At 38.0% G+C, this 26,084-nt stretch overlaps 1 protein-coding gene across 2 annotated transcripts; it reads right to left on the bottom strand.

Annotated features, from left to right (window-relative positions):
* Nucleotides 1-26,077, bottom strand: LOC108554683 (uncharacterized). 2 transcript variants are annotated; one of them, XM_017910023.1, is made up of 6 exons: nt 26,016-26,077; nt 24,591-24,894; nt 24,149-24,196; nt 1,774-1,908; nt 1,003-1,448; nt 1-892 (listed from the first exon to the last, which is right to left on the bottom strand). In XM_017910023.1, the coding sequence occupies exons 2-6, from the start codon at nt 24,867-24,869 to the stop codon at nt 100-102; spliced, it is 1,701 nt and encodes a 566-aa protein (XP_017765512.1). In that variant the 5' UTR covers nt 24,870-24,894; nt 26,016-26,077; the 3' UTR covers nt 1-99. The 2 variants fall into 2 exon arrangements, with proteins under 2 accessions (XP_017765512.1, XP_017765511.1); XM_017910022.1 differs by lacking the exon at nt 26,016-26,077 and having other exon boundaries at nt 24,591-25,187.
* Between the last annotated feature and the right edge of the window lie 7 nt (nt 26,078-26,084).

Genomic DNA, 26,084 nt, shown 5'->3' with positions numbered 1-26,084 from the left:
TCAATGTTCGGTCATCTGTTCATATTTGAATGTATCAAGTACATTCACCAGAGCTATCTCATTTAGAAAGTAGTTTATGTATATCGCTCGTAAAATCATTCAAACCCAGACGCTCAAAGACTCGGTAGTAGTTTGGGAGGTGGCGAAGCTGTTACGCTGTTTATTAAAAAGAGCTTGAATTTCAGCTGGAGTAGAAGACCATCTACGATGTCTGGCTTTTTCCAAAGGTACCTCGGGCAAACCCACCTCCGTGTGGCAACCTCTTATGGGCGAGATTGGCAGACCATTAGGTAAACCAATTTCTTGAAAAGAACTCATAGAAGAAAATCCACTCTCATCCTCAACACTGCTTACACTAGCAGCTGGTTTTGATTTCGAAGATTTCTCCTTCTCCTTTTTTTCTACTTTCCTAACACGTTTATTTGGCGTAGATGTTGGTGTACATGTGAAAATGCCATCATGATCTGGCATGGAAACATTAAAGCAATTATTATTTGAAAGTGTATCTTCCTCTTCGGTGGTTTTGCTGCTTCCTGAGTTGAGCGATGTGGCGTCGAGGGATCTTCTTACACCGGGAAGAAGGTTCTGCAAATTTCGATCGACTTCCACGACGTTCGATGGCGATTTTAAGAAACAAGTTCTACTATCGTTATCGGTACTACTCGACTCGTTTCCACGATCGCAGCTGGAGCGACAGAACCCAACAGTTTCTTGTATGCTCGTAGAATTTACAAAGCTATTATTCTGCAGATTGAGTGCTATTCCGTTGGCGTGGTTATTATGACGATGATGATCTATGGGCGAAGGAGACGAATCATTATTCTCTATCGACGAGACTCTGACCAGATCAGGCTCTCTCATTGCGAGCAACGACTGAACAGTTCTCATTAACCTGGAACAATTAATTTAGAATACGTTACAATCTTAAACTATCAATCATTCTTATATAATTCCAAGTAATGTAAGTTATTATATCGATACCTCGAATTTACAGTTACATACCTAAATGCTTCTTGTGATAATTTCTCAGGCGGTATGTCGTTCGGATCCAGCTCTGACTGTTTGGGCCTTCTATAAACAACACCGTCGTGAGTTTTATTGAGCTCCTGAGATTTATTACGCGGAGGAGTACAGTGTGCTGGATCGTTTCTACGAAGCATCGACCAGGTGAATTCGCGATAACTCGTGGTACATGGTGAGATCTGTGTGACCGATTTCGCCCTCGCAAAGCGAGAAGAACTCGAAGACGAGGATGCTGAAAGAGCACGATTCGGCGAAGAATCCGCATGAACAGTGTGAACGCTACGGCTACGTGGAACTCGCCCCATTGAATTCTTGTCCTTAAGATTACTCTTCTCGTGAAGAATATCCAAGCTCTTGCGGGCTCGGTCCAGGAAACGTACCACCTGCTCCATCAGTGAACGGTACATTTGTCGGTTTGCTTCTATCTGCAATTTTTACCATGATAAATATTCATTTAATTCATCATTTTATATCTTTATTTTGATTTAATCTAAAATAATTTCTAATTACCACAGTGTATACTTTATTATTGTTAAGTTTTGTGGACATTAATGTATAATACCTTTGACTACCGTATTCGAATACAGTGGTATACAAACCAAAATGCTAAATATAGCACTTGGATATTTTTTGGGGCCAAACGTGAAGCATTCAAGGAATGGGGATAAGGTAATCTGGTCGAGGACATCAACAATTTCCTCTTGTAAATCAAGTATGTTAAACGATCGTTATTCATGGTTAAATACAAACCTGTTTTAGTTGCCATTGCAATGTTTCAACCTGCGTCTGGAGGAAAACGCTGTCTATAACTTGTACATAAGGTATTTGATTGGTCGTTAAGGCGTTCTGTAGTCTTCGATTTTCTTCGATCAACGACTGGCATTGCTGAAACAGAAATTATGAAACTGTTCAGTTCTCAGTGATAATTACACGTATTTTTGCTTTCCCTTCTTTCTTTCTTTTTTTATTTTTAAATTCAATTTCTAATTTTTGTTACGCTTATATTTAACGAGGAAAGTGTCCAGCTCTCCAACGACTTTCCTGAACGTAATAATCGTTTCAAAAGAGGAAAGAAGCGCTGTGCTGCGGTGTATATGTATACACGCGTTAATACAAGGTTTCACCTTGCGTAGGAGATTTTCACACGGTGGAGTGAACACGAATCAACGTTAGCAGAGCGTACACCTGTTTATTGTACGGACATTGCTTTTCCAATAGCGGTATATTTTATTTAAAATAACACTCTGCTCTAATAAGTTTTAAACATAGAAAAAGTAATAGTATTTCTAGATTTCTGTTCAATCTACAATTTACATTCAAAAATTGTTTGCCACTCGTATAGTCAATATCCCAGGCTCTTTACTTACTTTCTAAAACAATATTCCACAATTTCTACTAAATTTACCAGCATTATCTCAAAATTTCTGTTAAATCGATGATCCAAATTACTATTTACTAAATTCGTATAATTTAAAAAGACCCAATTAGCTTACCAAGAAATGCCCTAGAAATTTCTTCCTCTTACCCAGATAGGAATAATCAAATATCCAAATACTGACCCTTCAAACTCTCATCTTTAGAACGCTACATTATGCTACCCTGACAGCATTCTAATGAAGTCCGAATAGGAAGTGCAGAAAGAGAGATGGCGCAATTTTTGTTCAAGTTCGACCATTCCAATCACGAAGTCGCTATTGAACAAACAATTAGACACTGGCGAGCAGTTACTTCAGACTACTTCAAAAGCTTCGAACATCGATGATGCGCCGCCATTCGAACTGGTCGGCTGCATTTGCATATTTCTTTCTTTTCGGTGGCCGAGTCGCGGAGACCGGCATAAAAGAAGTTCGAAGAAACACGAGGTTTCTGACATTTCCATACAATGGCGGGAAAAATACGGTACGGGTTGCGAGATATCCGGCGATGGGCCATGCTTGATAACGAAGCCAGGACGCGCGAGATGTTGAAAGAATCATGCGTTCATCATTCGAATCGGTCGCCACGCGTTCAGCTATCGCTGTTATTAAAATCACCAGAGATCTGCCATACCGATACGAGTAAAGTACTCGATATTTCGGAAACCTTGAACATCCGTTCTCTTAAATTCTCTGAATACTCTCGATACCAGCGGATTCGGTGTTTCTCCTTTCTGATCATCTCCGAACGACATATTCCGCATATTTCATGTATTCATATTTGCATTACAGAAAACCTATTCGATTAATACCGAACCAAGTGTACCATGGAACTGTGTAAACTGTTTGAAACCCAGATGAAACGATTACATTCAGTTATAAAATAGCAGCAAGTGCACCTCATTTTCAATGTTGACACCAGTATTAACGATCTGTATCGTGTATCTAAATACAATTAAAATTCTACGATGAAAATAAATCGGTATGTATAATCGCCTGTTTATTTTATTACGTATCTCGATAAAAGATGACACGAATTTTATCAGAAATAGATATACAAATACTTCCTCAAACTTCAAGAAAAGTTTAGAATAGTTCATTTCAAACGTTAATACCACTTAGTATGTGATATCGATAATATTAACAATTTTTCTTTACGCTTCCAGAGAATATTTCCATTCGCCTAATGAAACATCCAACTGCGATTACTATAACGAATCATCGACGACCACACGAAACGAGTACCGAATACTTACAAATTACATGCTGCACGTGATAAATTACCAAAAAGAAAAAGAAGAAAAAAAGTCAGCGTTCACGGTGGAGGAGTACAGAGTCTTAGTTGGTTTCACCGATACCATATTGGAGGAACGATCGCAAGAAGATCGGTACCGTTTTTACACGTAGGTGAAACTGTAGGACGAGGGAGGGATAGGACGATGTGTTTTGTCTATGGTTTCTTTAACGATCACCACCAAGGGTTTCTCCGAGTGTCGTGCCACATAAGGGAATTTGTACGGAAAGCTGAAATTTTTCAGCGGGGGCCTAAGCGGATGGGGTTCCACATGGTCGCTCAGCTTGAACCGTCCACCGGCTGAATACTATCATGACGTCACTCGCTACGGTCACTGCCTGAATTATTCAGTATTTCTTCGTTTCTACTTGTACACACTGGCTGGCTCTTTGTACCTAATAGTCGTCGCCACTCGCACACGATATTATACAGGGTGTCACGTAACCGGTGGTGCAACCGGGAAGGGGCTGATTCCTCAAAATTCAAACGGATATAGAATATATGCTAAAACTGTTTTAGAGAATCTGTTGGAAGAATTCACGAACTTGAACAAATTCTGTCGTCAACGATACTACTGAGTTGTAATTTCTATTTAAATGTAACATACGTTGTCAGTCATGTATGTTATATCGTATACTGTGTAATTATATTGTGTATTATATACTGTATATTATACATATTATACATTATATATATTATATAAGTATTTGAAAAGATAATACAACGTTATATAAAACGAAGTTTCTATTTCATGCTATAATAATCAATATTAATTTTGCCAAAAAGAATTACGTCTTTGTTAACTGCAATAGCAGGCCTGATATCAATTCTTCTGTCTTGGTTTGATAACTCTAGTGTGAATCTCTTTGTTCCTAACATCGACTACAGTCGCTGTATTGAATAACATTTTTATTTTCTATAGTTGAAGTTTATAAAACAGCGAATTGCATAAAAACAGTCTCAATATATTCCAAGCTAAATTTTTCCTACTTTCTCCATAGGCTACTGATCGTTCATTTATTAATGACTACTTGTTCTTCGTACGAGGATTTTATATCGTCACTGAAAACATACATTACGTGAAAAATTGCGATTAATACGCGCATGATTCTCCCAGTGAAAACATGGCATTACCACTAAAAATACACGTTGGTCGAAAAAAGAAGAAACAGACGTAGTGAAAAGTGACTATGAAGGTTTTTTTCGTCGAAACGGTATTGAACGCGAATAATGGAATCGCTGTAAAAGGTACAGGTGACATTCACGTGTGCATGGTACAGCGTAGAGATGAAATATGGCTAAAAAATACACGAGAGAAATATAACACGAGATAAAATTCTGGGACACAAATCAAACACGAGTACCGTACGATTTTTATCGATAGCCTGTTCCATGACTCGATGACTATAAAACGAAACGATGTATTCATCGGAAATTATTTAAATAAAAAATTGCAGAGAAAGGTCGCTCGTTGGATCATCTATAAAAATTTCAACGTCCACTAGAGGCCGGCTCGATATTAAGATGTATTTTTTCCTGAATGGAAAAAAGGACTCATTATACTGTATAAACAGCCACCATTGAAAATTCTATAATAGCGAAAAATCAACATGCATCCGGACAAACTTTTATTCGACACGGTTACGAATGGTTACACCTTTGGAATAAGGCTATTAACTCCGAAAGTAACTGTAGAATCGGGACAAAGAATTGTCTGTCCTTCGCATAATTACAAGAACTTACGCGCTATTGATCACGGTCTTAGTACGAAATTATCATCCTTCTAATCAGCCTTGAATGCGTTCATTCGTTTTCACGTGTAAATTTTTCCATTTACGACCATCATAGACAAAGGTGCATCAGAGACAAAGGGCCTTCCAGGTTATTCCTACGTACCTGCCGCGTTTACCACTGCTATTCGACCCTGCTAATGACCACGATTTTACCATGTACTTAACAATTCACCAGCTCTAATCTGATCCTAGAATAAAGAAATTGTAAAAATATCTATATCATAAAGGTTATTTTACTTTGGAGTTGGGTACGTATAAAATCAATTGAATAGAGCTATGGAGTTCCAGGCAGAGGATTAAATGGCACTGTCTTAAACTGAGAAATCTCATGGTATTTTACAATATCGTGAATGTCTACTATATATACATGTATAGAATAATATCGCTATTATAGTATTCTATACCGATTGCATAGTATGTTACTATAGTAGAATATGAATGACCAGTCTCTTCATTATAGTCACAGTTTAGTTTGTATGTAGATAGAATTACTCACAGTCATTGTCAAAGTTGATTTTGAACGTAGATAGTATTACTCATAGTCATTGTCAAAGTTTACTTTAAACGTAGATAGAATTGCCAGCAATTATTATCAAAGATAAATTTAAATGTCAATAGAATTATTCGCAGTTGTGTTGTTTGGTTTCGTTGTAAATAGAATAATAGAAACGTCGATTACTGGAAATTAAGTCATCAGTAGATGTAACTATATATTCGTAATTATCCAGTGTTTTAGAACCAAAGTAGAACGAAAGCAACATTGCAACACGTTCTTCCTCCATTTTTACATGCAAGGATACGCAATGCTTCTTCTTGCCTCTCATCCCATAATTCCTTTTACGCGATATTTCTTTTCATAATCCACCATGAAGTAAAAAGCATCGGGCAAGAAAATCCAAGGAGAAAAATTCTCTTTCGCGAAGAAAGAGAAAGATTATTTATTATTATATCCAGTCTACGTTATATCTAAAACGAAGAAAGAAAAGATTAAAGAAAATTGTATTATACTTTTTAACATATTTTACACGTGAACCACCGCGTACCATCGATAACGCCACGGTACATAGTCAGACGGAACAGAAACTTCCGTTAGACGAACAAAGCTGAGAGAATATGAGAAAGAAGAAAAAAAAATTAAAAAATCCGGCACGATTTATAGTTTTTCACCAATTAAATATTCCATCTGTTCCAATTCAAATCGAAATCCCCGCCAAAAGTTACGGCGTGCTGTTTAAACGCGGAACAAGCGAAACACGACACACCGCTCGTACAAACGCGATCACAGAGGAATCAGAAACGCGATACGATCTAGAAAATATGTGACAGAATGAAGGCGTGCAAGAAGAAGAAGGAGAAGGAGGAGGGAGACAAATGCATTAAGGGGTGATTCCAAAATGGCGCTCCGCCGCCGAATTTATTTTTGGTGCATTCCAGTCAAACGAACAGAGAGGTCCGGCCGGGGCTAACGTGCAGACGATGTTTCGCTAGGAAGATCCGCTCCGCTCTTCTTGTTGGAATACTCGAATTATTTTTTTCTCCTCTCTCTTTTTCCCGTCCCTCGCCATGCTCTCTTTCCATTTCCGCTGCGGCGGTTACCGCTGCATACTCGAACGGCGCGCAGCCTTCGCCGCGACTCCTTTTTTTCCTGCCGACAGATGGCGGCAAACAACGACCGGCTGCGCGCGCACCTACTCGCGTTTAATCGTCGGCTAATTATTAAAACAAATAACACACGGTAATCTCGCTCGCGTTCCTTCGGATTGGTGATTTTTTGCGATAAAGTATACGAGAAGCGTTGAGAACGACGATAATTAATCACGATTAACGTTCCACGGGAAAAATTCGTATTTCAACGAGAGATGGTTAATTAGGAGGCATCTATGCTAGGAATATGTGTTACCGTGTTTATGGTCATTCGACGAGGGTTACTTTTTATTAATGGAATCATCGTACTTGATCTTATGCAGAATTATATTATGGCGAAGACGGTAATGATATGTATTTGTAGATGTCACTGATAATAATCTGGTGCAACCTGGGACTATAATTACGATAAATATGTAAGACGCTCGTTTGTCAAATCGATTATTACCGTGATAAAACGGAGAGCAGGAATATGGTTTAAATAGAGGAGGTTAGGTGTTGATCGAGTGCTTCGGCGCGAAAGTTTGGAAAGATTCAACCCTGAATTTGAATGGTTCGTATAAATGGCGGTAATTATGAATGTAGCTTAAGTCAAAAATTTAAGAGAAATGATTTTATCGCTTACTTCATGTTGCAATTTTTTTTTTTAATTTATAATATATTTGAAGTATGAAATTTTAATAGAAAAAAAATCTTTCACGTTTCTTTTTAGTTTTTCTTCGTCTCTTCTGAAAAGAACCTCGCTAATTCTCTACGAAATGGTACTTGTTTAAATTCTATATATCTAAAATTAGCATAAAAATATTTTAACTAAAATTTCATTGGTCATTTCAGATCTACCTTGACCAGTTTAAGTGGAGCATCCTATATATAAATAAACTCTAAATTAGAAGTAATATATATTCGGTATCCTGTTCGATTAATTCTTCGGTTCCCGATGGAGGACCAATGTATCGGGACGATGTTCGAATTAAAGCGTGTAATTACGCGTTATGCATACGGGACGAGCCCGTATTCATCGTGCATCGGATCGTCGAATTTGCACATCGGAATGATACTCGCGTAAAATGTCATTTCCGTGGACAATAAGATGTAGCGACAACGCGGACGCTGAATACGAATCACGTGGACGATGAATCAGAAAATCGCCGGCCTCTCTAACCACCATCGATGAATCCAACACTCTCAACGCAGTGATAACACTTTCCAGTGGAACTTTCTTTTTTTAGCGGCCAAAACAGCGCTCTGCTCCGCTTCTTATGCGATCCTCTTTCGACTCTCATATATTCCGTTCAAAAAATATAGAATGCGGGAGAGCAAGATATTTTTTGTATGAAGGATGGAAAACTCGTCTTACAGTTATTCTTGGATTTTTAAAAATGAGAAATTTGATTCCTTCGATTCTATATTAACACTGACTAGTCCTTCACATCACATAAAAATAAATATTTTTGGTAAATGAGGACACTGCATCGAAAATAATAAATAAATATTATTATTGAACATTGAGTCGATAAAGTTACAATGACTGAGTGTAAGTAAACGAATGAATATCAATATGGTGGTATTACAATCAACGATTGTGATTGCTTTCTATTAAACGTGGTAAATATTGACGTTCAATGGTTTACTCAAAACGTCGTATATTGTCCACGCGTTTAAAGTGCATTTATGGCATACAGTGTTATTTAGCAATGGATTACATTTCAATGTAGTGGAAGGATTAATAAGATCAATTTGACCAACGTAGATAAAGAAGAAATAAAAGTAAAATCAAATAAATCTCATAAATCATTCAAACCTTTAAGAATAGGTATTTAAAATTTGTAAGATAATACAATACATAGGACCAATAGAAATTCTGAATTTTTTCTGATACGAATTAATCAAGGTCGAAGGACAAGGATTATATCTTATTTTTCCACGAAAAATTATTTGTTACTAATTACTTTGGCAAAATGAATGACAAAATCTATCAACAATATTACTTACATGTGGATTTTATATACCGTGGAGTAGCTACTTGAAGTAACATGCATGCAAGTATTCTCGAACAGGTTAAAATAGGAGAAAGTTATCGCAGGAATATAATAATACAAGAGTAAAAGAAAGATAAAACCGTGAATACGGGAAAAAAGGACGGAAACGTGTTTAATAGCGCGAAAATCGAGCGACAGACGTTATTAAAGAAACGATTGCCAAGAAGACCGGATGTAAACCGTGAGAATGATTTTCAGTGACACTGCGGTATCTTATCTGGCTCACGCGTAAATAGAATAGCGCCAGCTGCGGGTAATTAAGGTGTAACTCGTTTGTTCCCGCTAATCAGTTAATTAGCGGCGAAGAAACCGATCGGAACAGCTTAAGGAGAATTCTTGTTTAAAGAAAGCTGACTAAAATCGTATCGAAAAGTGAATATCGAGGAATATTCACACGGCTCGTAATTAAAACGCATTCATGTTTGGGGCTATAATTTGAAGCAAATTCAACGAATTCTCAGACGATGAAATGTATTTGATTAATTAACTGATTGCTTCACGCTCGTGTCTTGTGCAATCGAAATTATATTAGCTAAATATAAAAATTCACGCAGCTAAAAATAACGTGGCGTTGTAGCGCTGTTACAGCCTACTGTTCAAAATACCAAACGTTTCAAAAGTTTGCAGATTTGGAAGTCAGAAAATGCGAGGATCAAAAAATTTGGAATTTGGAGAATTCGAACGTTCAAAAATTAGATTAAAGAATTTTAAAATACGAACATTCAGAGGTTCAAAAATTCGAAGGTTTAGAGATCCGTAAGTTCATAACTCCGAGAATCGAAAGCACAGGAAAAATTCGTATACTCGGAATCTAGAAGACTCGCAGACATGAAAGTTCTGTTAACTTCCACAAATCACCTCCGACCCCGAAACTTTATTTATAACCCCTTTCCCGCGAAAGTTCCTCGAAGTACCATTTAATTTCCACGAAGAACAGATTAAAGACGAATACTCTGGAATCTTCTGCCGACTCTGAATGAACGTCTTCCTTTCAATGACGTTCCTTTGGTCAACTACGCGAGTAGCCGGTACACGATCAGACGTCCCAGACTTTTCGCTCCATAGAAATTCGATACGGCCCTCCTTTTTCCAGCGTACGCTGAAAACGCGGCTTTAGGAGGCCACGAAGCGTTTTCTTCCACCGCGAATGGAAGGATCGTGAAACGTGGAATTGCGCGTAGAACGGGAGAAGGAGGAATTCAGTGGTGCGGAAAATACGTTCGTCTGCGAAGGAAATTGCAGTCGGCGAACTTTCCTCGATGCATCGACCACAGTTTCTAACATAAAAAACCTTCTTTCAGCATGAAGACTTACGGGATCTCCATCGATACGCCGTTCGATAAAACGCGAATCCCTCATAGATATTCGCCTTCCAAACAACGTTGCACACCCTCCAGAATCTTCGCGAAGAAACCAAACAACCTTTTAAACGATGACCCGAAGACGAGATCCCAAAGGTAGTTGAAGAGAAGTCTATATGTATATCAGATGTATTCAGAATTCGGATGCTTCTATCCGAACGATACCCAAAGAGTTTTGGGAAATGTAAAGTACGTTAGAAGACTGGAGATCGGTTTCTAATAGTCCAGACTCTATCAGGAAAGAAACATGATTCGATGAATTTAATTGTTTAATTGTTTCCATTGGCCGGAATTTATTTAATCTTATCTATTTCGTAGATCAGGGACAGGAAGTGTGCAGTTCCAATTATTATCATTGCCAAAATGTGCAGCAAAAATTATTGGGAGAACAATCTCTACTTTTCCTGCAGAGTCTTCATTTATACTTGGAAAAATGAGAGGTATGGTATGAATTTAAGAAATTGAGATTATTGAAATAGAAATTCCCCAAATACATCTACCAATGTCACCAATAACAAAAATTTGTTTAAATTGCATCCAACTATAAAAATGAAATACAATTAACAGTAAGTAGTAAAAGAAATTGGTCCACAGAATTTCCTTATTCATTTTCCAACTTTTATTGGCAATCGTGGGCGTAAAAATGAATAACCGATCATTGGTGGAGAGTAGAGGAAGAGTTTCAGACTTTTAGTCGCTAGTGTACCCATTTACGTAATTTACTCAGGATTCTCAAGCCTGAGTTACTATCGGACGTGTACTCTCTATCGTTCGCTGCAGGATCTGCCTTGTGCCCGATTCCACGCGATATTCTTGCCAGTCGAAGGCGTACTTTACGATCTGATATTCAATATTAAGATCATTGGACCGTGGACGTTCTTGGAGTGTGATATTACATACAGTTGTACTCGTATGTCTGCATGACTTCGGTACGAGCTAAGCGATCTCATCCTCGTGAGATCGGAAAACATCGAGCGACTTCAAACTTTACAGTTATGCCGTATCATCCAACACCCTGTTCGCACGTTCTATAATTTCCACGATGACTTTACCGATTCCCATTTCTATCTGCGTCAAACGTTTCCTATTATTATGCAACATTAACCCTTTGCACCCCGAGGAACTATTAGACGCGATCGACATACCGGTCTTGACATAGTTCTGCTCCGATGCTTCGACGAATCGAGCGATCATCGAGGAAACAAACTCCTTTGTTCGGTAGTAGCTGTTTTTAATTCCTTTTATTTTTTCAGGTGACTGAATTGTCCTAGATTGCTCGTGAATTGCGCGTTATCGCAGAGAAAGTGCAAGTGATCATTCGGGTAAGCGAAAAAGGTAACGAGAATTGTTGAAATTAGGCGATTAATAAGAAAAGGAATTTTTGGACTCGATGGTTTTGCTTTCTTCCTTTTCAGATGACTGAATCGCGCTTGATTTATCATAGGTGGGAATAATAATGATCGTACTCGACTCGAAGATCAGCTATTGTTCCAGAAGAAGCTGGGGACGTTGAAGAATGTTGAAGAATGTTGGAAAAGAAAAGAGACAGCGATGATTCCTGAGATTAAACGTCTTGCAGCAAAGGAAACTGCTTTATTCGATAGTTCTTTTTCGTAGATGACTTGCCATTAGTTATACCAGATCTATCGTAAACAACAACGATTGTACCGAATTGGAAAGTCGGCTATTATTGCAGAAGCAAGTTTGTATACTCGAATTCGAGCAAAAAGAGCAGGCGATGCTTCCTTTTAGCTAAACGAGTTGTATTGGATTTATTACAGTAACCCTAATCGAAGCTACAGTTACTATAGTTATTACTGTACTAGATTTATCTCAGACAATAACGATTGAGTATATCAAACTCGACAACGGCAATTACTTCAAACACCAGTCTGAACATTGGAGCATTATAAAGGGCCAATAAGAGGTCCCAGAACCGAATATTTTATAAAAAAAGAATTTCTCTATATAGTAATTTTTAAAAGAACTGCATTGGATTTACTCCCTATTCAAATATCAATAACCACGTTACAAAGATGATCCTGAATGATCCTAACCAGCAAATGAAACGTTTGCGAGAAGAACAGTCTTTTAAAAATCCAAAATTTTGGTAAATTTACTTCACCTTCAGATACCAACGCATCCATCGATCTCAGACATCGATAAATATTCCAAACTCCAAGCTGGACATGGAGACATCAAAGAGCAGCCTTCAGAAGTGATCCGACGAATATTATCTTATCCTCTTGCCCGATTTCGGAACGATCATAGGTTTCGCCAGAAACGAAACAACAAAGTCACAAAGAAGATAGAAAAACGGTGGAATCTAATTCTGTCTGTGGCTCTCGGCCTTGAGCGTCTTCTACATCCCTAACATTCCGCGTTCCTCTTCTTCGAAAGCCTAGCACGCGATTCCCTCGCACTTCCTTCCCGAGCTAGAATCGCCATTTTCTGTCTTTCCATTTCATTCCACGATTCTGTACAGCCACGATTAACCGGTTTCTTTCCATTTCGACGAATTCCATCGAAAATTCCGCGAACGCGACTTCTTCTTCCCCGCAACGCGTTCTCCATTTTTTATTTTTCCTTCATTTTTTCTCCCTCGGTTCCTTCGGTCGATCGTTTCTCTCGTCCCGTCACGATTTAACGGACAATTTCGTGTCACGCTGATTTCGCATGACATTCCGCTCGCAGCACGTGGGTCGCCTCGCGATGACCCACGCGCGTTAAACCGTTCAGAAGAAGATTAGAACGGCATGGCTTCCGTCTCTTTCAAACGGCTTGCATAATTTTTAGATTAATTTTGGATCACGACGGTTAACGAGACACGATCGAGCAGCGACAGCTGTTGGGGTCGAGGAACGGGAAACGGAGCCGATCGATCGGAAGTGGACACGCGGATTACAGTCTTCGCTGCGAGGAGGGTTGATGGCGAGAGTCGGGAACGGGTCTTGGAATGTTACGGGCTTTGATATTTTTTGGATGGACTGAGGCTTTCTTTAAGATCCTCTTCGTAGGTTGTGCTATGGAAAGGACTGAATTTCTGGTACCACATATTTTTGAAAAATATCCGAAATATGTACACATTCGATAAGGGAGATCTAGTAAAAATTAATCGGTATAGTTGATGATGATTAAAGTAGTTATGAGAACATTTTTAACATTCGAAGAATGAGAACGTATCGTATCCATCATTTGTAAAATGAAGATTATCCACTTGTCTCTCTCGCCTTCTATACGTGAAAAATCCAAATATAAACTTGCATTTTCTAGCTTCAAGGAAAACGAAAAGTGCCAATTTGTGTGTCCAGCCTCCAATCTTTGAAAACTGGGAAACCCCGACCTACATCTACCTCCGTGATTTAATAATAGAAATTATGCGATAAATAAATAAATCGATAGCGCCTTTATCGCAGCCTTCTGGAACCTACCTTGCAAGAGATGAAAAATATAATAATCGCAGTGACTACTTCGATTACTACTTCAGTGACTATCCTGAAAAATAGGGTAACGTCCCAAAACCATGTCTAAAAATGCAAGAAAGGGCCCGAAGAACCCTCCTCGGCAAAGAACGTCCATCATCCTATTTTCATCTCACACCGAAGCTCGAATTACGAAAATTGCACTGGGTTTCTTAATAAAATCTGCTAGAAAGAGTCACCCTGTATAAACAACGTGAAAGGGACGTGTGGGCCGCGTTTCGAGCCGGTATCATAATGGCGTGATGGCGAAAGGTATATAGACGGGCGAAGAATTAGAATCACGGGCGGCGCGAAATTCCATTCGCCTTTTTACAACCGACAGATGGAAATGGAGAGAGAGAGAGAGAGAGAGAGAGAGAGAAAGAGAAAGATGGAGAAAGAGAGAGGAACTAAGCAGATCCAGAGCCAAGCTTCGACGAAGAGCGTGAGAAAACGACCTCAGAGTTCACCTCGTGGATAAGTAGCCTGAAAAAGCTAGCCAAGCTGAAGAAGTCGATTTAACCCTTTCGTCAAAGCGAATTACTATAGTCACCTGACATTCAACGTTCGAGCACACGAAGAAGATTCGAAATTTATTTTCAAGCCGCCATTTTTGGGTCTAACATATGCACCATTCGATCACACGAAGAAGATTCTAAATCTATTTTTCAAGCCGCCATTTGTGGGCCTGATCTATGCACCAGTGACGTGGAATTGAGAATAAAATTATGATAAAATTTTAACCAAATTGTTGCGCGATAATTGGTATTATGTTTACCAAAGTTAATTATTGGAAACGAGTGGAGATTGAACTCCAGAGTTGAACCCCTCACGAATCATTCTTAAGTCAGTGGTTCGAATTTTTCAGACAGATAGAAGATTCGTGATAGTCTTCAGAATCCAATCACTTAGACTAAATGCAATCAGGTTATTCGAAGCATCGTATAACCAAGTGCTTGTCCCGATTTGAATAAATGAAATATTCGTACGCTTGAATATTTCATTTACCCAGTTCTTTCGCTCTAGACGCGCTCTCTGTATCTAATCTTCCTCTTCCCTAATGTTTGATCACGTGCATCGCGATAACTTTTATCCGATCTCGCCTCAGACTACCTCGGATCTTTCGACCTGTTACAATTTCAGAAATATCTGAAGAATCACGAGATATCTCAGCCTCAGCTCCTTCAAACGTAGGACTCTCTGTGTGCTTTGCATCGTATGTACCAGTAAGAAGTATATACTCGAATGACAAAGAAATTAAAAACGAGGAAAATTCATCTGACAGATTCAATTAAGAAATGATATATTAACAATGAATTAAAATGGATTTTGACGATATAATATTTAACGATCAGGGAAATGAGTAAAACTCTGAATTGTCAAGAAATTCTGAATTCTTGAAGTGAAATTCTGAAAATTCGCATTTTCTGTGTTCACTCGGACACCGAGATTTCTTACGGATAACACAGGATAAGAACATAATTAAGAAAATAATCGAAGCTCGAGGTGTTTCGAAACTCCGAAAGTGGAATTCTGAAACCCGACTTCCGCGTTACGAGCTGGTCGCATTTCAGAGTTCTCTGTGTGTACACGTTCCTCCTTATCGTCTACAGGCTGCATTGCAGGCTAAGTGATTAGAGAGCAATTTGCTGACTTCAATTGTCAGCCGAACAATTCTATTCAGTGCAATCCAGCGAGGGCGGAGAGGCGGTTTCAGAAGCACGTTGAAAGTAGCGAACGAAGAACTCTGTCTGTTACTCAACAGTCGAGATTCGATTCTACGTTTTCGTTGAATTATTCGACAAAATAACTCGCGAAATTATCCTCGATGTTCACCAATTATCTCCAGGTCAATTTCAAACGAGTAAAATAATTACGAAATTCCAGCTCTGTTCCAATTATCGTATCGATGTATCGCATAGTGACTATTCCAATTTCCATCATCCGCTTTATCTCTTTCACCTCGGCTGTTCTATTAACAGGTGATTAGTTCGTATTTTATTTGCCCAAAAACTGAACCAAAAACAGGCCTACACCATGGAGCTTCTTGGAAGTAATACCGCTTGATAGGGTAATTAAATTTTCGCTAAAACGATAGACAATGGATTACAATCAGCATCTATTAGGGGCTTTAATTACTTCCTCGGTAGACCGAGATCGTGGTAAATTTAAATAGCACCTTTACATAGTTAACAGTCGATCGAGAACTATCATCTTTTTACTCTCACATTCCTGGGGAACTGACGCTGAACTTCCCGTTAAGAACTCGCGTTAAACAGCGATATTTCGCGATTCATTTTGATATAAAAAATACCGAGAAATATTCGCGCGTTTTTCCAATAAATTTTGCAAAACAAAAGAAGTTTCTCTTTGCGAGTATTACGAAAAGTCTTGCCAGCTCAGCTCGTCGTCTTCTGTTTATACGCGTACACGTTTCCTGTATTTATATACACTATATAAATGGAAAGTGAAACAAAATTGCCCTCGCGTTTAACGCGTAGATCATAGAGCCTTCGATAAATCAAATCTCTGATCCGCTTAATCGTATCCTTCTCTTCCCTATCCTTTGTGAACATCATCGTTACGCTTTTTTAGACCAAGTTACCAATCGAGTTGCTTGGTTACCTAGCAATTAACCCAACCCTGCCCTCAAACTTTTGCACGTAACTGTACCGTTTGCACGAGGAATCGCCTCTTGCCAACTCCACGACACGACCTAATCCCCACCCTGTTCATAGAAAGGATCAAAGAACAGTGGTCGAAGCCTCCACAATTCATCGACTGGTGCAAATCGCTCGCGAACAAGGAACCGTTTTATTTTAGACCAGTTTCACCTACGTACAGGTATCGAACGTCATAACGGCCTAATGCTGGGTTCGGTGGTATTGTTCGAGTGTTCAGGTATTGTTCCAAGTACTTGGAACTTCAATTTAGAATTTATAGAGGGACAAACATGTTGGATCGTCAGAATGAGCTTGTGGGCTGGGTCCTTTTTGAAGAAATATTTCATTGTTCGATAAACACTTGGCTTGGTCAGAAGCTGAACGAGGTATTGATAATGGTGGTACTGAAAATACTTCAAATGATGGATATTGATATGACGATATGACGATGATAGACATTAACAGATAATATCGTGTAATTCTCAACGAAGATAACTGCAATGCTTGCTAGAACTACCGATTTGCAATATAATATGCATAGATAATAATAATCGAAGTGGTATAACGAAAATAAATAAGTATACGTAATTAGATGTTAATTTTCAGTAGGTAGAAAAATGAAACACCTGGAATAAGTCATCGTGACTCCTCTGGCAGCTCTAGTGTTAAAGAGACACAGTTTAAACCAGGAAACCTCAATGTCCATAATTGTATGGTACAGAGTCCTGGAAGTTTCTAATCTCCACTTGAGTGCTCGAGCATCCAAGTAATACTTTGGATAATACGACTGCTACCAGCCGAGCTACTTGAACTGGAACTATTAAATCTCCAAGTTACTCCATGAGTTTAGAGTCATTTGATAAGCTAGTTACAATGTTCGCCAAACGTTACGATTTTTCTTCCACGAAGATGCATCCAACACGCATGTATCAACGTCTATGAAGAAGATCTACACTGAACAACTTATTCCATCCGTGAACCAGTTAGGATAGATTCGAAGAGTGCAACCAAAAAGTCCCAACATCTATAATTCCATAATACCATATCCTAGGTAGTTCAGTTCTCTTACTTAAGCAATCCTTCTAATGATACAACTGCCTCGACTCGATCCATTCAAACTGAAGCAAATAAATCTTCGACAATCTCAGAAGCAATTACTCGAACATCCGCACGATGCGATCAAACGATGCACGTACATAAATTCTACTAATTTTGAGACACGCGTATCAAACTAAATTTCTTACCTAAATACAATTCAATTCGCAAGGACGTAACGATACACGAGACTCCGAACGTTTTATTCACCTGCTAATTTTCGAGATTCGGAAAAAGAAGGTTTCACGTGCACCAAGCCGACACTCGAGCAGCTCTAGCAGCTAGGAAGAATAGACCGACCCGAGCGGATTACGGGAATTTTCTCAGCGGGAATACTCGATTGTGGACGAGCGAAAGCGTACCTCTCTGCTTGGTTCATACAACACGAGAAAGGAACGGGGTATCGGTCTATAATGGATAGCCCGTACACACGCATTTTCTAATGAAGCAGCGTGCAGGCCACGGGTTAGGTATCGTTGTCGCGTACACGATAATTTGTCCCGAGTCTGTCCTTCCAGGATGATCATTATTCCAGAGTCGTGGACAACTAGGTAGCCTTTCCCGCTGCCGCTTCTATCCGCACCGCTCGTTAATGAACAAACCATTAATCAAACCCTTCCGGTCGTTGCCGGCTGATGATTCTACGCTATTGCGACGATTTTTTGCGTATTTTAAGAGTATCTAAAGACCCCTAAAGCGTCTTTAATTGATTTCCACGGTGCAACGTTTATTAATCCTGTCCTTCGCGTTTTGATCCAACGACTGGACTCTATCGACTCCATCGACCAATTCTAAGCTATGGTTCCTCAAACATCGCATCTGTGCATATTTTAATGACAGTTCAGGCACGTTCGATGACTATATACTGCATTGGGATTATCTCACGCGAGCCAACTGATGTTTCCAGTCACGAAAAGGTTAATGAGATGGACTTTAAATATAGTACATAGAATAACACTGGCTATGAACATCTTCTGAAAACGGTCTCTTTCTTTTTCGTATATTACGGCAATTCTATCTTACGAACGAGTAACGCCAACGACCTGCACAGTCATACTTCGCAACAGCTGCCTGGCCAATATTACCATGACGAAAGGGTTAAAGGCCGTTGTTTCATTTTGGCGTCGATATTGTAGCTCTGGGAAGTTTCAACCCCTTTCCACGCTGAACTGAACACCTTTTTACTCTCCACACGTGCGATATCGATCGCTTCTTCCATGATTTCGATGTTGTAGTAAAAGATTGGAGGAAATATGCGATAACGCAACGATCGTACACGAGGCAAAGACCGACAGCCATTTGTTCTTGTTCCGTGATAGAACGTAGCTGTGAAAGGGATCAAATAAATGATGATCATAACGTCGATCCTTGGCAAAGTTAAGAATTTACAGAATCTGCTAGGTCTTACGTTAACAGTCCAGTGAAGGATGGTCAGGCTCCCAAGCGATGCCATTATTGCTGCCATTTAAACGTCGGAGAACGAACTGCGACAGGTTCTGTGTCTTATTAAAAGTACGTACATCTATGAAGAATAACGTTACGTTATAACAATTGATAATATCGCGTTCGTAAAACTGAAAAGTAGGAATCAAGAACACGGAGACAACGGATGACGAGGACGTCGCAGTGATTTATAAAGATAAATCGTCCACGAGATTTATCGTCCCCAATTCACGAAGGATAGCACGTGTTCGAGAACTGCAGAGACAACGACAGAGTATCTGGACCGGAAAGAAAAATTAGGTGCGTTGCACTTTGAACCCGTTGAGAATATTGCCTGGGAAATGTGAACTTTCTACGAGTACTCCAACCTCGAACAACGAGATCCTTGCAACTTTCACAGTCCATCCTTGCGCTCGAAGTCACCGGCAGAAAATTTACAAACGCGTCCAAACATTCCGTCATCGTTCCTCTTCGTCCATCTTCGTTTCTCGAAGAAAGTCGATGCAGAGAATCCGGGTAAATCTCTACCTCGCGTTTCAACAAAATAGGGCAAATCCAAACAGATTACCCCCGATCTCTTCCATCTATCGATTCTCTACGGTCCAACTCACGCTCGACGTTCTATCCGAACTGGCTCATCAATCTATAAGGTCCTACCCATAACTTCCTCTCGAGAACTCCTCGTGACTCAACTACACCTTCGCAACCATTTTCCTAAGCAACCACTCGTCTACGTGGATGTCTTCTATCCAGATAAGTTTCAGCAAGAAGAGACTAGGTTTACTGAAAGTGAAAGGAGCGGAACGAGATAGTACGTCAAGTCCAATTCGACGTAGGATCGCGAAGGGTTAACCTTCGAACATCTACCAGACACTTTCTAGAACACGATGAACCATTTCCTGGCGTCGTTCGTTTCGAAAGCAAGGATACTTTTCGTCCGAGAACAGGAGAGACGAACGATCGGGCAGCCTTTGTGCGGCTGTTAAAAAAGGAAGAAGAGAGAGAGAGAAAGAAGGAGAGAGAAAATAGGGAGACTTGACGGGAAAGGAAATGAACGGGTAATTTTGGTCGACGTGTGTACGTGTGTACGTCTACATCCTGGTGGTCACGGCATCGAAAAAGAGCAGGATGATGACGTCAGAGAAAAAGGAAACAACGCGTCCAGGTCATCGTTGCTTGAATACGTATATACACGCGTAATCTTTACACGTTTCACGTGGACGTACCTGTGGGCAAACGTACAAAGCTGGTAACGAGTGGTATCTCGACTGATAATTACGGAAGGGGCTCGAGCGAACTTCCGCTCAATAAAACCTACCCGATGAACAACGCTGCCACGACCAATGCGCCTGCACACGTGTCCGCCTGAACAAAAGACGAAATTTTTCCTGGAAAATTCCAGGGATTATCGTCCGGCTGCGTTCATATCACCGATCGCCATATGAACGCACGATCGGCGCTTTTAATTCCGATTAGAAGGCCAGAAAACTCTCGGAGAGTCTCAAAAATCTCCTTACTTTTGCGAATCTCGAGAGTCTAGAGTTACGTCGAGTACAGGTAGAGATTGGGAATAAAAGAAGAAGAGATTCGAGTATATACAGTCGAGTGTACACAGAGAGTTACTTAAAAGAAAAGCTGAAGAGTTAGAATAATTGGAAATTCTTGGGGCAGATCAATTATAAGCATAGAGATGTGTCATCCAATGTTTAATTCTATTTAGAACAAATCTCGAATGATTCTGTGAGTTTTTGAGATCTTGGAATAGAAAATTGAGAATTAAAGAAGTTGGAATTGTCGAATCCAGATTCGACGATATGGAATTATTTTTTTGGCTAATCTGATACAATCTAAATTCTATACATAGCGTTTGATATTGATCATACTCAAATTGCTTGGTTGCTTTAACATCGTCGACTTCAGAAACATTGAAGAGGCCTTTCTTATATGTTCAACGTGTTCGATTACACTGGTAAAAGCTTCATTCCCGTGAATGCGAGAAGGTCTAATCATTGCAGTATTTACATGTATACATTGTCTCATGATCCTCAGTCATCGATCCATTTTTCGATCTCTTCGACACTCGAGTCCCTCTCTCTTTTACTGGGCATCATTTCCAGAGAGTAGATTAAGTCCCAAGACTCCAAAAGCTATCAAAATTTTCGAAATTTTATAATCCTGAGAGCTTCGAATCGTTCGAAGCTAAGATTCGAAGCTGAGATCGCAATGATAAGTTGGAAATGCAAGATTCGAATTCCTAGAACTTTCTGTGCCCAAGTTCCTTCATAGGTATAGCTATCTATGACTATAGGGTACAGCGTAGCTGATCAGGTACAATTTTATAGGATCATAACGCCACGGTAACTATAATTCCTCGTGAATACGATATTCTGCGTAACTATAATTGTCCATAACCGCGATTTTCAAAGACTATAATATAAAGACCGTATCTCTACACCCATAACCCTCGCAAATTAGGACTTCCAGCAAATATAATTAGTCAGAGACACGGTGCGCAGTCATGTTCCTAAATGACTATAACTATGAGTCACGTAAAAATACCGACTCCCCGTTACTATAATTTTCGGCAACTATTGCCCTCGATAACTATATCTTTCCGTGAATATGACATCCTGGGTGACCACGTTTCTATTTAGCCATGTCTATCTAAAGCTGCGGCTCTTAGCTCCTCGTGACCATTGAACTATATATAACTATGGTATTCTACAGCTATAACTTTCTATAATTGTAACTCTAAAAGATCGCCATACATATAATCAAACTATAGTCGTATATCAATGGCCCGTTAAAACGATTATCACGATTGCCTTGAATAATTTCGATGATAAAAATTTCTCGAAATCGTAGGAGATTACGCAGGTTGTAGCTAATTAAACTTAACCGTGTAATTGATACTAGAATGGAGATGAAAAAAGAGCGCATCGTTTTGAAAGAATGGGCATGACCTTGAAATCTCTTATAACTTGACTGCATATTCTTAAGTTACACTTTCCGGAACAACATTCTATACATCATATGATCGGAAACTGAAATTTGAGTTGATTAAAACAGCTGGTCAAAATTGAGGAGCCTTTTAGGAGAAGAACCTAACCACGAAAGAAGCAAGATATATCGATTAAGAGGTTATACAGTCGATATTGCAAAAGCTTCACTTGTAATATGGAATGAGGGTGTAATTCGATTTGAATGTCTCTAAGAGAACGTGTACAAATTTCATTTTGAAATTGAAGTGAAAAGATAATGTGGAAACGGAAATGGAAATCATGGTCTACTATACGTGTATAATATATATATATATTAAAAGTATCGAATACCGATAATAAACGTATGAAACGAAAGATGAAATTTACCTTAGATAAAGTGCGTTTCATGATTCATTATTTTCCCTGTTTCATAAAACATCCACTTTTTAATTACACTGGTGCGTAATTAGAACAAAAGTAGTGGAAAATTATTATATGCTATCGACAAACTATAATTCAATGAACACGTTGAATATCGTATGTATCACCGGAAATTCATCGATATTTATCAGGGCTAAAACTTTCATTAATCGCGGAAATTATATCGTAGTTTTATACTTTTCCGAAGTTCGGATAAAATGGCATAATTAATATTAATCGCTATATTCCTATAACTCTACCGGAAGTCTCATGTTCTTAGCGATATTGGATTTATTAAACTAGTTTCATCCATTTTTGTGGATTGAACTGGTCAAACTAGGTATATCGTTCAATCACAAAGAGAAGATTTATAACCTAACAAATATGAATTTTCTAATTCTTAAGAAAACTTTCAACAAAACTAATGAACTAATGAAAGTACATTAAGTACAGTAATCATTGTTTTCACAATCCCTGATCGACTTTTATAACCTTAATTATTTTTCGTTATTCTCATCGATTAAAAAGTGAAGAGCATTGATACATAAAACAACAGTGACACGAAAACAGCAGGCACGTATATATTTCTGGCTCGGCTCTGTGTACTCGAATAATACTTCTTCCAATAAAATCTAAAATATTATAAGATTATATAAGCTTATGATGATAATATCCGGGTGGTTAAAAGCGACGGCACTCGGAAGATTGGAACAACGGTGCAAAACAAAAATGTCAAAATAACTGAACTGACCTGACTACCGGTTGGTCACGAAACATTCAGGCAGCTAGCGAGTCGGTTTATTTTCAGTATCGTCATAGTATCGTTTCCAGTTAGGCAGTCTCTATTTTCGTGCCGGCAAAACGATTCACGCTTTTGGAATTGTTTCGCAGAAACAATCGAAACGGAACGACACCGGTATCGAGCAAAAAGCTGCTCTCCAGGTTAGAAAAACCCGATTACAGTGCTGCCAAATTGCAACGTTAATACGAAAGTAATCGGCCGCGCATGCGTAGCCACCGAGATTCTGGTTCGTTTACAAAGAAAATATCATTATGTAATTATTGTAAAAATGCATATATTAGAAATAAATATACTTTTTTAAAATATTCATTAATAATTTAGCATACAAATATGCAAACAATTCTAAATAATAATAATTCCGATTTAATTATTATGTTGATAGTAAGAAATATAAAATGAAAGTAATCGTTAGTCTGACGCGCGAAATATGATATTTTTCATTAAACATTTCACAAACCACTAATTTTGCTAATAATCAGGATTCGTGAAAGGATAGATTTTTCAAATAAAATGTAATAGGAAAAGAAGACGAAAAGAGAAGTTTTCTGAAAAGCATTTTCAATATTCTATCCCTTGTAAATACGTAAAAAAAAAGTAAAAAATTTATTTAGAATTTTGTACAATTTTTTCAAGATTTTTTTTTCGTAACGAGATGTATAAAAATATTTTATAAAATTATATTCTATAAAAATACAACCAATGAAATAAACTTACTTTTCTCAGCTTCTCCAACTCATTAATGTCAGCAGAGGATTGAACAAACTATAAAACAAAAAATATAATATTATACACACGCATAGATAAGAAAGAAATTAATTTTTAAATATGTTTTTCACATAATTTAGCTTATATATAATTTTAATTAAATTATAATTAAAATTATCTATGTGATTATAGACACAACGCACTCGTAATTAATAATCGACACAAAGAACAATTTTTGTAATAGATAATGCTAAAATATATCTATTTATATATATAATTGCTACAGCGCGCGCGCGCGTGTGTGTGTGTGTGTGTGTGTGTGTGTAAACATATAAAGTCGACAATTTATGTTTATTATAAACTACGTTTATCTATGTTCAGAAAAATGAATTTGTTTTTTTGTAACAAAATGTTCATGAACAATCTGATTAGTATAAAAAGTGGTATTTACCTCGTTCGTTTTCCAAAGGTTTGCATTGTCCTTGTTAAAAATATTATTGTCTACGGTGTTCGTTATTTTGCTTTCAAAGTTCACGAGGGAGAAGAAATTGTTGTTATTACTACCGTTCGTCTCTACTTCCTCGGCGATGATGTTGTCGAGAAATTCGTAATCCAGTGATTTCGAGTCACGGTAATTGGTCACGAAAGAACGCGCGAAGCTACTTTTGAAGAAGTGTTCTAGTGACACTTCACTTCCAAGTGCGAACTCCACTCTCGGTATATCCCCCATGATTCTTCGTTGTCAAATCTTGCAACTGTTCACAAGCAAATCAATTTACTCTTCCAGTTTAAATCGCGAGATTAATCCCTTTCGAGGTGTAATCCGGAGACTAAGTAAGTACGGAAAAAAACGGTCTCGTACATTCCGCGAACATCAACTACCATTATTGGCAAATGAATATAATAAGAAACGATTTTATGATCTTTATTATTTTCGCAGTTTTCACTTGTTTTCCACGGCCACGTTATTCTATATGCAAACATCAATAATTTTATATTTCGTTGTACACAAAATTATAAGTTGTAATAACAAAATGTATTAAGCATTATAAATTTAGTAATTGAATAGAAATTACTGTAGAAGAAATAATATCGAAAAACTTGTAACACCTCACAACTCCGAAACAAACTACACGCCTGTGCGTGTCAAACTGACAACGAAACCATTCGGTTGCACGAACCGAAGTCCAAAGCCGAACTCCATATAGCGAACGGTACAAGATACTATACAGATTCACGTGTTGCACATGCGCTGACCTAATAAAATTCAACTGATGGTATAATTATGCTCTTTTTCTATATTTCATATTTTATATACGAATATTGTAAACAAACTAGTTTCTATATATAACATTAATTCAAATTTGTTTATAAATATTCAAATTTTTTGTATGATTCAAGTTGAATTCTTCTGCAAAATGGTATTATATATTACTTAAAATTAATGTAAATTTATTAAAATACGAAATATCATTTTTATAAAATTAATCATTTTGTCTGATATATAGTTAGGTGGCGCTAAAAAATTCATCCATTGTTTTTGAATGAGACTTTCCGCTCTATACTAAGTATTTCATTCCTCGTAATTGTTTTAATTATGAGACACTAGTAATGTTTTCTAATTAACTGGTTAAAGAGATTAACATATTATATTTTAACTATGTACACTATACTCTTATCACTATATTTTATCAACTTTTATTGATCAATTTAGTAAAATAATAAATGATATCTAGAAAACCTCAATTACGCAAGTTATATTTTAAATGCTAATGTTGTTTACATTAATTAATAAGGCAATAATTAGTTATTAAGTATAATATCATATAATTTTGAAGGAATTAACGTAAAATTCGTATCCTAAAAGGTTATTTACCTAATCACATCGAACATAACCTCTAAAGTTTTGATGAAAATTGAAGTTTTTTTCATGACAGCGTTATAA

This window comes from Eufriesea mexicana, unplaced genomic scaffold (assembly GCF_001483705.2).
Source record: "Eufriesea mexicana isolate 0111107269 unplaced genomic scaffold, ASM148370v2 scaffold58364, whole genome shotgun sequence".
NCBI lineage: Eukaryota > Metazoa > Arthropoda > Insecta > Hymenoptera > Apidae > Eufriesea > Eufriesea mexicana.
This window is presented reverse-complemented; position numbering and strand designations above follow the sequence as displayed.